The 13,932-nt window shown below is 44.9% G+C and overlaps 1 protein-coding gene across 5 annotated transcripts in view; it reads left to right on the top strand.

Annotated features, from left to right (window-relative positions):
- LOC129632401 (zinc finger protein 28-like) overlaps positions 1 to 13,932 on the top strand; it is a 76,262-nt gene that overhangs the window by 48,304 nt on the left and 14,026 nt on the right. For 2 of the 5 annotated variants that reach the window (XM_055554013.1, XM_055554012.1), the window contains exons 1-2: positions 10,520 to 10,605; positions 12,076 to 12,152. In XM_055554013.1, coding sequence (XP_055409988.1) covers positions 12,134 to 12,152 — 19 coding nt within the window. In that variant the 5' untranslated portion in view covers positions 10,520 to 10,605; positions 12,076 to 12,133. Of the gene's footprint in view, positions 1 to 10,519; positions 10,606 to 11,474; positions 11,570 to 12,075; positions 12,153 to 13,932 lie in introns of those variants that run through there. The other 3 variants (XM_055554011.1, XM_055554010.1, XM_055554003.1) reach the window with 2 other exon arrangements.

Here is a 13,932-nt window from a genome sequence, read left to right as displayed (position 1 = left end):
CATGGCCATTGAGTCAGTGATACGATCCAACCATCTCATCCTCTGCCGTCCATTTCTCCTGCGCTCAATCTTTGCCAGCACCAGGGTCTCTTCAAATGAGACCATTCTTGTCATCAGGGGGCCAAAGTATTGGAGTTTCAGCTTCAGCATTAGTCCTTCCAATGAATATTAGGACTGATTTCCTTTAGAATAGACTGGTTGGATCTCCTTGCAGTGCAAAGGATTCTCAAGATTCTCCAACACCACGGTTCGAAATAATCAGTTCTTTGGTGCTCAGCTTTCTTTATAGTCCAACTCTCAAATCCATACATGAATACTGGAAAAACCATACGTTTAATCAGACAGATCTCTGTTGGCAAATAATGTCTCTGCTTTTTAATATGCTGTCTAGATTGGTCATAACTTTTCTTCCAAGGAGGAAGTGTCTTAATTTCATGGATGCAGTCATGATCTGCAGTGATTTGGGAGCCCAAGAAAATAGTCTACACTGTTTCCACTATTTCCCCTTTAATTTTCCTTGAAATGATGAGACCGGATGCCATCATTTTAGTTTTCTGAATGTTGAGTTTCAAACCAACGTTTTCACTCGTCTTTCACTTTTCTCAAGAGGCTCTTTAGTTCTTCACTTTCTGCCATAAGGGTAGTGTCATCTGCATATCTGAGGTTATTGACATTTCTCCCGGAAATCTCGATTCCAGCTTGTACTTCCTTCAGCCCAGCATTTCTCTTAATGTATTTTGCATATAAGTTAAATAAGCAGGGTGACAATAATACAGTCTTCACGTAACCCTTTCCCTATTTGGAACCAGTCTGTTGATGTCCAGTTCTAACTGTTGCTTCCTGACCTGCATACAGATTTCTCAAGAGGCAGGTCAGGTGGTCTGGTATTCCCATCTGAAGAATTTTCTAGGGTTTGTTGTGGTCCACACAATCAAAGGCATTGGCATAGTCGATAAAGCAGAAGTAGATACTTTTCTGGAACTGTCTTGCTTTTTTGATGATTCACCTGATGTGGGCAATTTGATCTCTGGTTCCTCTGCCTTTTCTAAATCCAGGTTGAAGATCTGGAAGTTCATGGTTCACATCCTGTTGAAGCCTGGCTTGGAGAATTTTGAGCATTACTTTACTAGTGTGTGAGATGAGTGCGACTCTGCAGTAGTTTAGCATTCTTTGGCATTGCCTTTCGTTGGGATTGGAATGAAAACGGACCTTTTCCAGTCCTGTGGCCACTGCTGAGTTTTCCGAATTTGCTGGCCTATTGAGTGCAGCACATCCACAGCATCTTTTAGGATTTGAAATAGCTCAACTGGAATTCCATCACTTCTACTGGCTTTGTTCATAGTAATGCTTCCTAAGGCCCACTTGACTTCACATTCCAGAATTTCTGGCTCTAGGTTGGTGATCACACCATTGTGTTTATCTGGGTCATGAAGATACTTTGTGTATAGTTCTTCTGTGTGTTCTTACCACTTCTTCTTAATACCTTCTGCTTCTGTTTGACCCATACCATTTCTGTACTTTATTGTGCCTGTCTTTGCATGAAATATTCCCTTGGGATCTCTAATTTTCTTGAGGAGATCTCTAGTCTTTCCTATTCTGTGTTCCTGTATTTCTTTGCATTGATCCTGAGGAAGGCTTTCTTATCTCTCCTTGCTATTCTTTGGAACTCTGCATTCAAATAGTATATCGTTCCTTTTCTCTTCCATGCTTTTGGGAAAAGCATACTTAAAAAGGAATGGTGACATTCTTGGAGTGTTAAGATGATTACTGGATGGCAAGGAGGGGAGAGTTTTTGCTCTGGTGAACTACTAGTTGGTATCAAAGGAAGGAGGCCTTAGATTTTTTTCTCAGCCTGCCCAGAGATGCAGCACAGGAAGCAGTTGTTTTTAAAGTCTAAAGGAGTCAGTAGTCAAACATCGAAAAACCACAGTGAGACTGTTTAAAAAAACAATGAATGTTTACACATGCTATGAATTTATAACATTCCTGTATCGTACATATAGGTTCCATTGTTCATATGGTTGAAGACGGTCGTAGCTTACTATTTATCTATGTTACTAAATGGATAAATAACTGTTTACTATCTTTTACCTAAGGTATTTTTACAGTAGCCTAATGAACATTACATATCTATACAAAAAAGATCTTCATGACCCAGATAACCGTGATGGTGTGATCACTCACTTAGTTGAGGTATTGCAAATCCTTAAAGTGCTGCACTCAACATTCCAGCAATTTTGGAAAACTCAGGGGTGGCAATAGGACTGCAAAAAGTCAGTTTTCATTCCAACCCCCTAAAAAAGCAATGCCAAATAATCTTCAAACTACCTCACATTTGTACTCATCTCACATGCCTGCTCAAAATTCTCCAACCCAGGCTTCAACAGGTTGTGAACCACGAACTTCCAGATGTTTGAGCTGGATTTAGTAAAGGCAGAGGAACCAGAGATCAAATTGCCCACATCCATTGGATCATTGAAAAGGCAAGATAGTTCCAAAAAAATATCTACTTCTGCTTTATTGACTATGCCGAAGCCTTTGATTGTGTAGATCACAACAAACTCTGGAAAATTCTTCAAGAAATGGGAATACCAGACCACCTGACCTGCCTCTTGAGAAATCTGTGTGCAGGTCAGGAAGCAACAGTTAGAACTGGACATCAACAAGAGACTGGTTCCAAATAGGGAAAGGATTACGTGAAGACTGTATATTGTCACCCTGCTTATTTAACTTATATGCAGAATACATTAAGAGAAATGCTGGGCTGGAGGAAGCCCAAGCTGGAATCGAGATTGCCGGAGAAAATGTCCATAACCTCAGATATGCAGATGACACCACCCTTATGGCTGAAAGTGAAGAACTAAAGAGCCTCTTGAGGAAAGTGAAAGATGAGAGTGAAAAAGTTGGCTTAAAACTCAACATTCAGAAAACTACAACCATGGCATCCATGGTAAGTAGGTAGGGAAACAATGGAAAAAGTGAAAGACTTTATTTTCTAGGGCTCCCAGATCACTGCAAATGGTGACTGCATGCATGAAATTAAAAGACGCTTGCTCATTGGAAGAAAACCTATGACCAACCTAGACAGCATATTAAAAAGCAGAGACATTACTTTGCCAACAAAGGTTTGTCTAGTCAAAGATATGGTTTCTCTAGTAGTCATATATGGATATAAAGAAAGCTGAGGGCCAAAGAATTGATTGTTATGAACTGTGGTGTTGGAGAAGATTCTTGAGAGTCCCTTGGACTGCAAGGAGATCCAACCAGTCCATCCTAAAGGAAATCGGTCCTGAATATTCATTGGAAGGACTGATGCTGAAGCTGAAACTCCAATACTTTGACCACCTGAGGTGAAGAAGCGAGTCATTTGAAGAGACCCTGATGCTGGGAAAGATTGAAGGTGGGAGTAGAAGGGGACAACAGAGGATGAGATGGTTGAATGCAATCAACAAGTCGATGGACCTGAATTTGAATGAGCTCTGGGAGTTGGTGACAGATGGCAGGGAGTCCTCCTGTGCTGCAGTCCATGGGGTCACAAAGAGTCAGACACGACTGAGTGACTGAACTGAACTGAATGAACATTATATGATTGGAAATATTTATTAGGTTAAATACTAAATAGAAGTTCTGTTTTCCAGAGGATATTAAACTGTTGATGTCACATTATAGAAATAAGTAATATGCTCCATGGTTCAGTGTCAGCTGTAGTAAAATTTCTGTGTTTTTTTTTTTTTTAACAATATTGTGATGGTTTCTGCAGTACACCAACATGAATAGGCTATAGGCATACATATATTCCCTCCGTCCTGAACCCACTTCCCTACCCACCCTATCCCTCCAGGTCTTCAGAGAGCAGTAGGTCTGGGTGCCTTGTCATACATCAAACTCCCCTTGGCTATTTTACACATGGTAATATGTAAGTTTCAATGATTTTCTCTCAAATCGTGCCACCCTATTTTGTTTTTTCAGTAGGTTTTCCTTACCTTTTTTTTTTTTTTTTTTGGTCCACATGTGACTTAGACTTAGTTTCTAGTTTACATTTCTTCCCTGCCTTACACTATCAAATACATTTGTGGGTTATTTTGAGATGTGTAAGATTAAAATGCACATAAGACAATGAGAGGGGACATAGTAAATGCCCTAAAAATATGAAGAAATTTCCTTTAGGACTTGAGCTCTGTACATTAATACATATGGAAATACTTATAAGTGGTGCAAAACTGATAATTTTGGTGAAAATAAACTGTCTTCTGAAGACTTTATATTTTACATTCTGCTTTGTTGTCCACATCTGACAGAGCTTCCTGAAACAACAAAGAAAAGGAAGAAAATGCATTCAAATTTTGAAACAAAAAATAAACTGCCTAATTACCATCAAATGATCATCTAGTAATTTTGACTTTCCATTTCATTGAGAAGTATAGACTTAAGTATTATATATTTTGATGTAAACAAGTTTATCTCAAACATATTTGAAGCTAAGTCATCACAAGCATAGAATAGAAACACTGTTTATAAAGAAGAATGCAGTTTTCATTACAGGAAATTTTTTCTCTCTTTAACAATTTTTAAAATTTACTTTTGCCTGTAGGTCTCCATTGTTGCACTGGCTTTTTTCTCTTTGCGGCGACCAGGGGCTATGAATTCTGTACATAAAATACATAAACCTGGCTGGGGCTTGCTTGGAGACAGGAGTGCTGACCCTCCTTGTTTTGGTCAGTGCACAGCACTCAATGTATTTTCTTTTCCTGCTGCGCTGATTTGGTTTTGCTGCACATGGTCTTTCTCTAGTTAGCAGAGAGCAGGAGCTACTCTCTAGTTGCTGTGTGCAGGCTTATTGCTGTAGCTACTCTTGTTGCAGAACACAAGCTTTAGAGCACAGGCTCAGTACTTGTGTTGCATAGGCTTGTTGCTCCAAGACATGTGGTATCCTCCCAGACTAGGGATCAAACCCTTGTCCAATGCATTGGCAGGTGCATTCTTTACCACTGGACCACCAGGGAGGTACCACTAAGTGTCTTTCAACTGAGGAAATCCCAGTATCTTTCAACCAGGATCCTCGTGTATCTTTTCACTGGGGGCCTATGTACATTAATACATTGCTATATAAAGTTTGGTGTCCTCAACCAATAACTGGGTGATCTGAAACCAGGAGAGAATCGCCCAAATTTATCTGGACTTCCTGAGGAGGAGGATGGGCCTAAGCAGCCCTTCCTGAAATACCAAGGCCAGAATTTCCAAAGCATTGAACGGTGCCTGCTTTTCTCCATCCTGCATTCCCCTCAGGGTGCACTGTCGCTGGGCCACTTCAGTGACTAATAAGCTTGATCCTTGAAGAAGTGGAATGTCAAGACATTTTTCACCTTAGAACTGTTAGTATGAAGTAGTGCATTCTAAGAGTTGTGTGTTCTATATTCTAGCCTGTCATTCCCACACAAAGCTAGTTCTTATTTACTTAAACTGCTAAATAATACTAATTTCTGGAATATTCCTGGGTCCAGCCACCACCCTACATTAATCCCCACCCCACTCCCACCTACCCCCAGCCCAGTGGCCATGCCTGGTTTTAGTTCCCAGGCCTCTGGATTGCTTCAGCCTCATCAGCAGGAAACCTTACTTTTGACAGTTATTATCCCACAGAATTCCAGCTTTTATTTTGAAACTGTTACAGATAGTTACTTAAACTAATGATGAATCAGTGGTGCAACTCAAGACATGAAACACTGTGTGTGTGTGCTTAGTCGCTCAGTCATGTTAACTCTTTGGGTCCACATGAACTGTAGCCCGCCAGGTTCCTCTGTCGATGGGGTTCTCCAGGCAAGAAGACTGGAGTGGGTTGCCATGCCCTCCTCAAGGGGATGTTCCCACCCCAGGGAGCGAACCCAGACTCCTGCATTCTGGGTGGATTCCTTTACCATCTGAGCCATCAGTGAAGCACCAAGTACTTCTAAAGCCTGACAAAAGGCCTGGCAACTAAAGGATGGAACATGCCAGTATCTGCTCTGGCCCACTTGGGCCCGCCCCTCATGCCCAGAAGCGGAGTTCAAAACAAATGGTAGGTGTAGTCACCATTGGAAACATGTGGTACTGTTTTTTGTTCTTTTTTTCTTGTTAAACTGAGCCTCTGCTCCATATCTGTGATCTTGGGTCACCAGACTTTCCTACTCATCCACCCGTTCCTCCACCCCAAGTAAATTCAGTTGTGGACTTAGAGGCTTGGGGTTCGAGTCCTTTCCATGTAAAATCCTGACACAAATGGTGCACGAAATATATACTAGTTTATAGGGAAAAAGTCATTTTGATTACGACATGACACAATAATTTTATAAATATCCTGTAAAAAGTGTTCATGAACTAGATTAGAATTTCAACTTTGGAGATTAGTGATGGAGCTGGAGTTTTTTCTCCCGTGTTAGGGAGGCTTATTACTGTCCTTTTCTAGTTTATATGACCAGAGTAATAAGTTGACTACAAAGACTCTTCATTTTAGGAGATTATTTTCAGTGATGCTAGTTAGTTGTATCAGCACTAGAATCATTGTATCAGCACTGGAGTCAAAGAGAAATACAGAATGGTCGCTGTGCTCTGTCACCTCTGACTCTTTGAAACCCCATGGAGTGTAGCCCACCAGGCTCCGTTGTCCATGGGATTTTCCAAGCAAGAATACTGGGGTGGGTTGCATTTCCTAATCCTGGGGGTCCTTGATTCAGGGATTGAAGCCCCATCTCTTGTAGCTCCTTCACTGGCAGGCAAATTCCCAACTGAGCCACCTGGGGAGCCCATATGGTCTGATACTAGTGTAGAAAATTTTCTTTGAATTAAAGAAGTGGGGTTTTGTTGGATGTTTTCCAGTCCAATGAAACCCAGTGGGGATAGGGCTGAATTTTGGATTGCTGACAAGTGTGGTGGGTAGTGCTGTGTAATAGTGGGGAAAGATCCTAAGAGATTGGAGAATGTGAAGACATTTGAGGGATAATTTTACATGTTGTGCATTAAGGTTGATTGCCAGTGCTAGACTCAAGCCTGAGATGATTATATGGGATGGGTGGGGCGAGGAGCAGTTATTGTTCAGTACCTCAGACGTGTTCGGCTCTTGGCGGCCCCATGGACTAAAGCAGCCAGGCTTCCCATCCTGCATCTCCTGGAGCGTGCTGAAACTTGTCCATCCGGTCGGTGATGCCATCCAACCATTTCGTCCTCTGTTGTCCCCCTTCTCCTCCTGCCTTCAGTCTTTTCTAGCCTCAGGGACTTTTCTGAGTCAGGTTTTCCCATCAGGTGGCCAAAGTACTGGAGCTTCAGCTTCAGCCTCACTCCTTCCAATGAACATTCAGGACTGATTTCCTTTAGGATTGACTGGTTTGATCTCCGTGCAGTCCAAGGGACCCTCAAGACTCTTCTCCAGCACCACAATCCAAAAGCACCGGTTCTTCTATGCTGAGCCTTCTTTATGGACCAACTCTCACATCCCTACCTGACTACTGGAAGAACCATAGCTTTGAGTATAGGGACCTTTGTTGGCAAAGTAATGCCTTTTCTTTTTAACACTTTCTGGTTTTATCATAACTTTCCTTGCAAGGAGCAGGCCTGTTTTAATACTCTGGCTGCAGTCCGCTTCAGAGGTGATTACAGTAATGAATTGTTTCTCCGCGCCGCGCCGCACCGCACCGCCCCCACCCTCTTCTCCCAGAGGTCTGTCCCAGAACGCCTCGAAGGCCCTCCTCACACTCCCGATGTCCCGACGCGTGTTCGGCTTAGCTCAACGCCCCGTCCTCCGACGACCCGGCTCCGCTGAGTCCCCGCCCCCATGCCGCTCCGCCCTTTCACTGCGCGTGCACGCAGATTCCCGCAAACCCGGAAGCGGAGCGCGGCAAGTGGAGGTCTCTCAGCTCCGCGTGAGTTTTTCTGTTTCTAATCAAACCTGCGCCTTCAATCTCCTTTCCTCGTTACCCCGAGTCTCAGGTTCGCTAGTGACTCTAAATCCCTGCGCCCGTCCCACCCCCAGCAAGTTCAGATGTCTTGCTGCTGCTGCTAAGTCGCTTCAGTCGTGTCCGACTCTGTGCGACCCCATAGACGGCAGCCCACCAGGCTCCTCCGTCCCTGGGATTCTCCAGGCAAGAACACTGGAGTGGGTTGCCATTTCCTTCTCCAGACGTCTTGGTGAGCGCCAAAGGGGCGCCGCCATTTTGCTTTAAAGTTGCTCTGAAGCACTTCCAGCTTTTGGTCCACAGAGACGCTCCGTTTCGCACCTCTTTCCTACTTCAAACCATTTACTGACCTCACTGACCCCTCTGCCCTTCCTACACCGCATACAATTCTCTTCCGCGAGGTGGGTTTATTAGCTCCGCGGCCCCTAGCCACGCCGACCGCCCCGACCTGTCCGCTGCCGGAGAGGCCGCGTTGTCTCCCGGGTCCTGGGATTCTGGAGAGCCCGCCCCGCTGCTGAGACCCCTTCCCTCCCAACCCGTCTGTCCTCGCGTCTCCTCAGGCCCGTGTTTCTGCCCCGTAGGCTTTCTCTTCATAATGACGTTGCCTTGACCGGTGTCGGGGGAGGTGACGTGCGCCAGCCACGTGGCACCCGAGGTTCCGTCCCAAATTCCACCCGTTGCTGGTTGGCTTTTGCGGGAACCGGGCTTCTTAATCAGTCACCATCCCTGTAAATAGTGGGCGAGGGGTTGTCAGGAGAAGCAGAGACAGCGACTCCTAGAGAAATAGAAAATGAAGAGAAACAGGAGGAAGAAACAGTGGCGAGGAAGAAGCAGTGGCAGTGAAGAAGATTGTGAGGAACTTGTGAAGAGACAACAGCATGAAAAAGAATGGGCCTTGAAGGTAGAGGCTAGGGGAAAAGCTTAGAGAAAAACAGGATTTCCTGAGAGTTAAAGGTGAGCAAGATAGGGAGGTGTTGTTCCGCCCCAGTCTTTTCGAACCCTGTTTCTCCCAGAGTTTGCTCAGATTCGTGTCATTGAGTCAGGGATGCTATCTAACCATCTCATCCTCTGCCGCCCCCTTATATAGTCTTCAGGGGAGAGGGGTTGTAAATCAGGGGTCCCAAAGAAGGCGACAGTGGAGAGGCAGTTCACACAGAGAGCCCTCAAAGGGGATACAAGACTTGGGACCTTGACCTACAAACAGTATCCTGCTGGGAGAGAAAGGGGGCTCCTAGTGGTTGGAGGAGCTGAGAAAGGAAGCTGAAAGGAAGCACAGCCACTTGAGGATGCCAGAGAGTTGGGAGGAAGGGAGGGCAGAGATGGAGGAAGAAAGGCGGGAGATTGAGGATCACCAGGGAGGATGGAGAGAAAGCATCTTGTCGGGGAACAAATGGCAGAGAGAGGCTGGATGGGAGTCAGGGAAGAAGTAGAGAGGAGGACAGGCACAGCAGGAGAGCAGAGGGGAAGAGAAAGGGAGACGGAGAAAGAAGTAGGGAAACAGATAAACCAGATGAAGTGGAAACAACTATTGTGCAGGTGGGGGAGGGGACTAGATCCAGACGAGTGCTGAATCGATTGTATAAGAATTATTAAGTTGTTATACATTGATTTTTGGCTTTAAAATCTACTAAGTTTAAGACATTCTTTTTTAAATTATACAGATGAAAATGAGAATTGCAAAACTTCTGTCTGTAAGGCTTGTGCATTTTGTAATTATCTGTATTAAAAGATAACATCTATGTGCAGAGGTTATAGAAGTTTAAGCTGCTGCAGTGTCTTGATTCTCTCAGAGGTGGGTCAGCCCCTTCCCTTTTCCTGGTGTGGAGTAGAGGTTAACAGTCACGACGTAATGTAAGCAGTTAGTCTGATACTCCAATTTCCTCTCTTTTATGTGATCTCACATCTAGTGAGCTGAGTTGATCTGATGATGTTTCCCCTCAGGTCCAGAAGCTGAGCAACAGTGACCCCTGAGATGATTGGCCAAATTGGGTGTGTGGCAGTTCTTGGAGGGACTGCCCAGTTGGTATTAGAATTTGAAATGGATCCCAGTCTTGCAGCATGAAAAAGGACAATAGTAGGGTGGAGGTGGGAGCATAGGCTCAGAGACAGAATCATGAACTGTCTTCTGTGAATAAAGGTCGATGTGAAGGGAGGATTCCCACCTCTGCTGGCTTCCCCATGTCCTCAGGGCAGCATCCTGACTCCTCAGGTGGCTCCACAGCCCTTTGTCATCCTCAGGTCTCTGCCAGTGTCTCCAGCCTCATCCTGGGAGCTGACCCCTTTCTCATGGTCAGTCTGTCCTGGTCACATTCACTTAGTCCTTGTTCACAGACACCAAAACCTTCTCTGTCTCGGATCTTAGTTGCTACGTCTACCTTTGGCCATTATATCACTGTTGCCCTTGCTCTTTCTCTTCCTTCAGGTCTAGGCCAGAGAGGTCTCCCCATCTCCTTCTGATATTTGCTGTCATGTTAACCAGATTTACTGCCTCTATATTAATCACCATCATCAGACATGGCCTTCTCCTTTGATTATTTGGAATGTTTCCTCGTTTCCCTTCATTGAAGGATGCCCCATTTTCCTCTTCCTTCCAGGATATGTGCAACATCTCTTACAACATCTCACAGACTATGAATGTGTGTTTGGCTGAAGAATTCTCAGGGGAGATGGAGGTTACAGGGTAGGTGATGATGGTTCCCATATCTGTTCTGGACATTTCAACTCTAATTGATCCTTACCCCATGTGGAGACTTTTTACTCAAAGCAAAAAGATGTGAGAGTCCTAAGAAGCCTGATCTAGTGTCTTGTGGTGTCCCCTTATTTTAGTCTGCAGTGTCACTGCTCACTGCAGCCCCCAGGTCTTCTAAGTTCTGTCCATCCAGGGGCCAGTTTCCATCTTGGACAGCAGCTTTGCCTTCCAGCAGCTCATCTGCCCATTGCAGCGGATGCTGAGTTTAATGTGGTTATCTTGCATTTAGCTGTGAGCAGGGAGAACATGAGCCAGTGAGATTGGGGGCTCTCTCGTCTTGTGACTTCTTTATTGAACTCAGTCTGCGTATTTCTCAGCTACATAATGTCCACAGTCACTGATAGGTTTTCCCAAGAGGACCAGGTTCTTTTTCTCCATATTCAGTCCCAGTGTCCTTGGATTTGCTGTCATGCTGAAATTTGCTTGGGCAGATTTCTGTTGCACTATGCATGCCTAGTGGTCTCTGCTCGTTTTCAACCATGCACGGAGAAGAGGTAGAAAAATGGGAGAAGCTGAAGGGAAGCTTCACTGGTGTCTCCAGGAGGATTGTGAGAGCAAGAGTGGACCTTTTGATGAACCCAGTGAATGGGTGGGTGTGTGTGTGTGTGTGTGTGAGAGAGAGAGAGAGAGAGACAAGCGTTGTTGTGGGAGATGTTGGTCACAAAGTACGGACTATGAGTTGTGAAGTGAGTAAGTCCTGGGGAGGTATGTGCAGCATGCTGACCATAGTTAATCCTATTCTATTACTGCACAGTGGGAATATGTCAGGAGAGTGCATCGTCAGTGTTTTCACCCCACAGAGAACATGGGATTTTGGAGGTGATGGATGTGTTGGTTCGTGGATTGTGATAAATATTTCACGGTGTACACATGTCACATGGTCACATGATGTATGGTATGTATACACATACCCCTTTGGTTAGTCGATTCTCCCCCATCAGACATGCTCCTCAGGTTCTCCTGTGGGGCCTCGCCCCAGGAATTTGCACAGAGGCGCAGATGATTCTGATTTGGATCCTGCATTGAGCACCAGGGCTCTTAGCCTCCACTTCTGAGACTGAGATCAGGCCCTGGGGGAGGGGAGGGCGCTCTGCCCTGAGTGCGGCTGGACCTGGGCCTGCTGTGTGACCTGAAGGGCATCGTGGGGTCAGTGGAGGTGCCCCCTGCTGCTGTGTACATGAGGCCTCACCAGGAGGGGAGTGTGATCCGAAGGAAAGTGTGGGAAAGTCCCATGTTGGACTCCGTGCGGGAGTTGACCGTCCTGAGTCCCTCCCGAGACCGTGGGCACAGAGGACTGTCTGTTCCACATGGTGAGGGCTTCTCTGTGTGGGGGATTGGGGCTCAGGAAGCAGGTCTGTTGACTCTAAGCATTAAACAGCATGCTTTCCACTTTCATGATAGACCTCTGAAGACTTGTGTTGCGTGAGGAAGAAGCCGAGAAGATGAAAGAAAATGTGTCATGAATGGGTCTTTCTCAGGTAAGGTCATATTCTCAGTGGGTTCTCAGTCTGTCCTTCCTGAAATGCCCTTCTCTGGACTCGCTAATCGTGTCTGACTCTGAAGTGTCCTGTCTGACTCCTGTACATGCACACTCACCCGTGGCCTTCCCTCAGGGCCTATTATCTCCACTTAGATCCCGTCTCCCCATGACCCAGTGACCCGGCCCTTGTGAGGAGGCTCCCCTGGGCACTGTCCTGGGCAGGGCTTCTCACCCATGGGTTGGAGACGGGGTCTCAGTGCTGTTGGGCAGCAGGGATTGCTTAGGGCCCATCTGGATGTGCTGTCTGCTCTATGTCAACGAGGGTAAAGAAGCTGCATGTGGAAGTTAGGTATTAGTGTGCACGTACTTGTTAAAATCTGAAAAAGAGGGGGAATCAGATCTGACTTTTTATAGTACATAAATGCTGGAGAGGGTGTGGAGAAAAGGGGACCCTCTTACACTGTTGGTGGGAATGCAAACTAGTACAGCCACTATGGAGAACAGTGTGGAGATTCCTTAAAAAACGGGAAGTAGAACTGCCATATGACCCAGAAACCCCACTGCTGGGCATACACACCGAGGAAACCAGAATTGAAAGTGACACATGTACCCCAATGTTCATCGCAGCACTGTTTATAATAGCCAGGACATGGAAGCAACCTAGATGTCCATCAGCAGACACATGGGTAAGAAAGCTGTGGTACATATACACAATGGAATATTACTCAGCCATTAAAAAGAATACATTTGAATCAGTTCTAGTGAGGTGGATGAAACTGGAGCCTATTATACAGAGTGAAGTAAGCCAGAAAGAAAAACACCAATATAGTATACTAATGCATATATATGAAATTTAGAAAGTTGGTAACAATAACTATATGCGAGACAGCAAAAGAGACACAGATGTATAGAACAGTCTTTTGGACTCTGTGGGAGAAGGCGAGTGTGGGATGATTTGAGAGAATAGCACTGAAACATGTATATTATCATATGTGAAACATCACCAGTCCAGGTTTCATGCATGAGACAGGGTGCTCAGGGCTGGTGCACTGGGATGACCCAGAGGGATGGGATGGGGAACACATGTACACCCATGGCTGATTCATGTCAATGTATGACAAAACCACTACAATATTGTAAAGTAATTAGCCTCCAATTAAAATAAATACATTTTTAAAAAATAATAATCAGTTCAGTTCAGTCGCTCAGTCGTGTCTGACTCTTTGCGACCACATGAATCGCATCATGCCAGGCCTCCTTGTCCATCACCAACTCCTGGAGTTCACTCAAACTCAACGTCGATTGAGTCGATGATGCCACCCAGCCATCTCATCTTCTGTCATCTCCTTTTCCTCCTGCCCCAAAACCTCCCAGCATCAGAGTCTAATAAATAAAATTAAATGCACATCTCTTAAAAATCTTAGTTTTGGCAATGGAATGGAAAGTTGAGAAGGAGATTTCAGGTCTAGAGAGTGTTTCATTACCTTTTCTCATTTAAACTGTGAAATCAAGTTTACTAATTTTTTTTCTTTTTTTGGCTGCATGGTGAGCTTGGGTGGTCTTAGTTCTGTGAGTAGGGATTGAACCCAAAATCATGCAGTGGAAGTGTGGGATCTTAACCACTGGACCGTCAGGGAATTCTCCAACTTTCCTAATCTTAATTAAATATTTCATTAATGGACTATAATAATAAAATTTTGATTATGTACTCATACACAAACATAACTACATACCTCAAATTAAGGATAAAGTCACTTTTTTTTTTTTTTTTTTTAAAT

The sequence above is a fragment of the Bubalus kerabau genome, chromosome 17 (assembly GCF_029407905.1).
Source record: "Bubalus kerabau isolate K-KA32 ecotype Philippines breed swamp buffalo chromosome 17, PCC_UOA_SB_1v2, whole genome shotgun sequence".
NCBI classification, from domain to species: Eukaryota; Metazoa; Chordata; class Mammalia; order Artiodactyla; family Bovidae; genus Bubalus; species Bubalus kerabau.
This window is presented reverse-complemented; position numbering and strand designations above follow the sequence as displayed.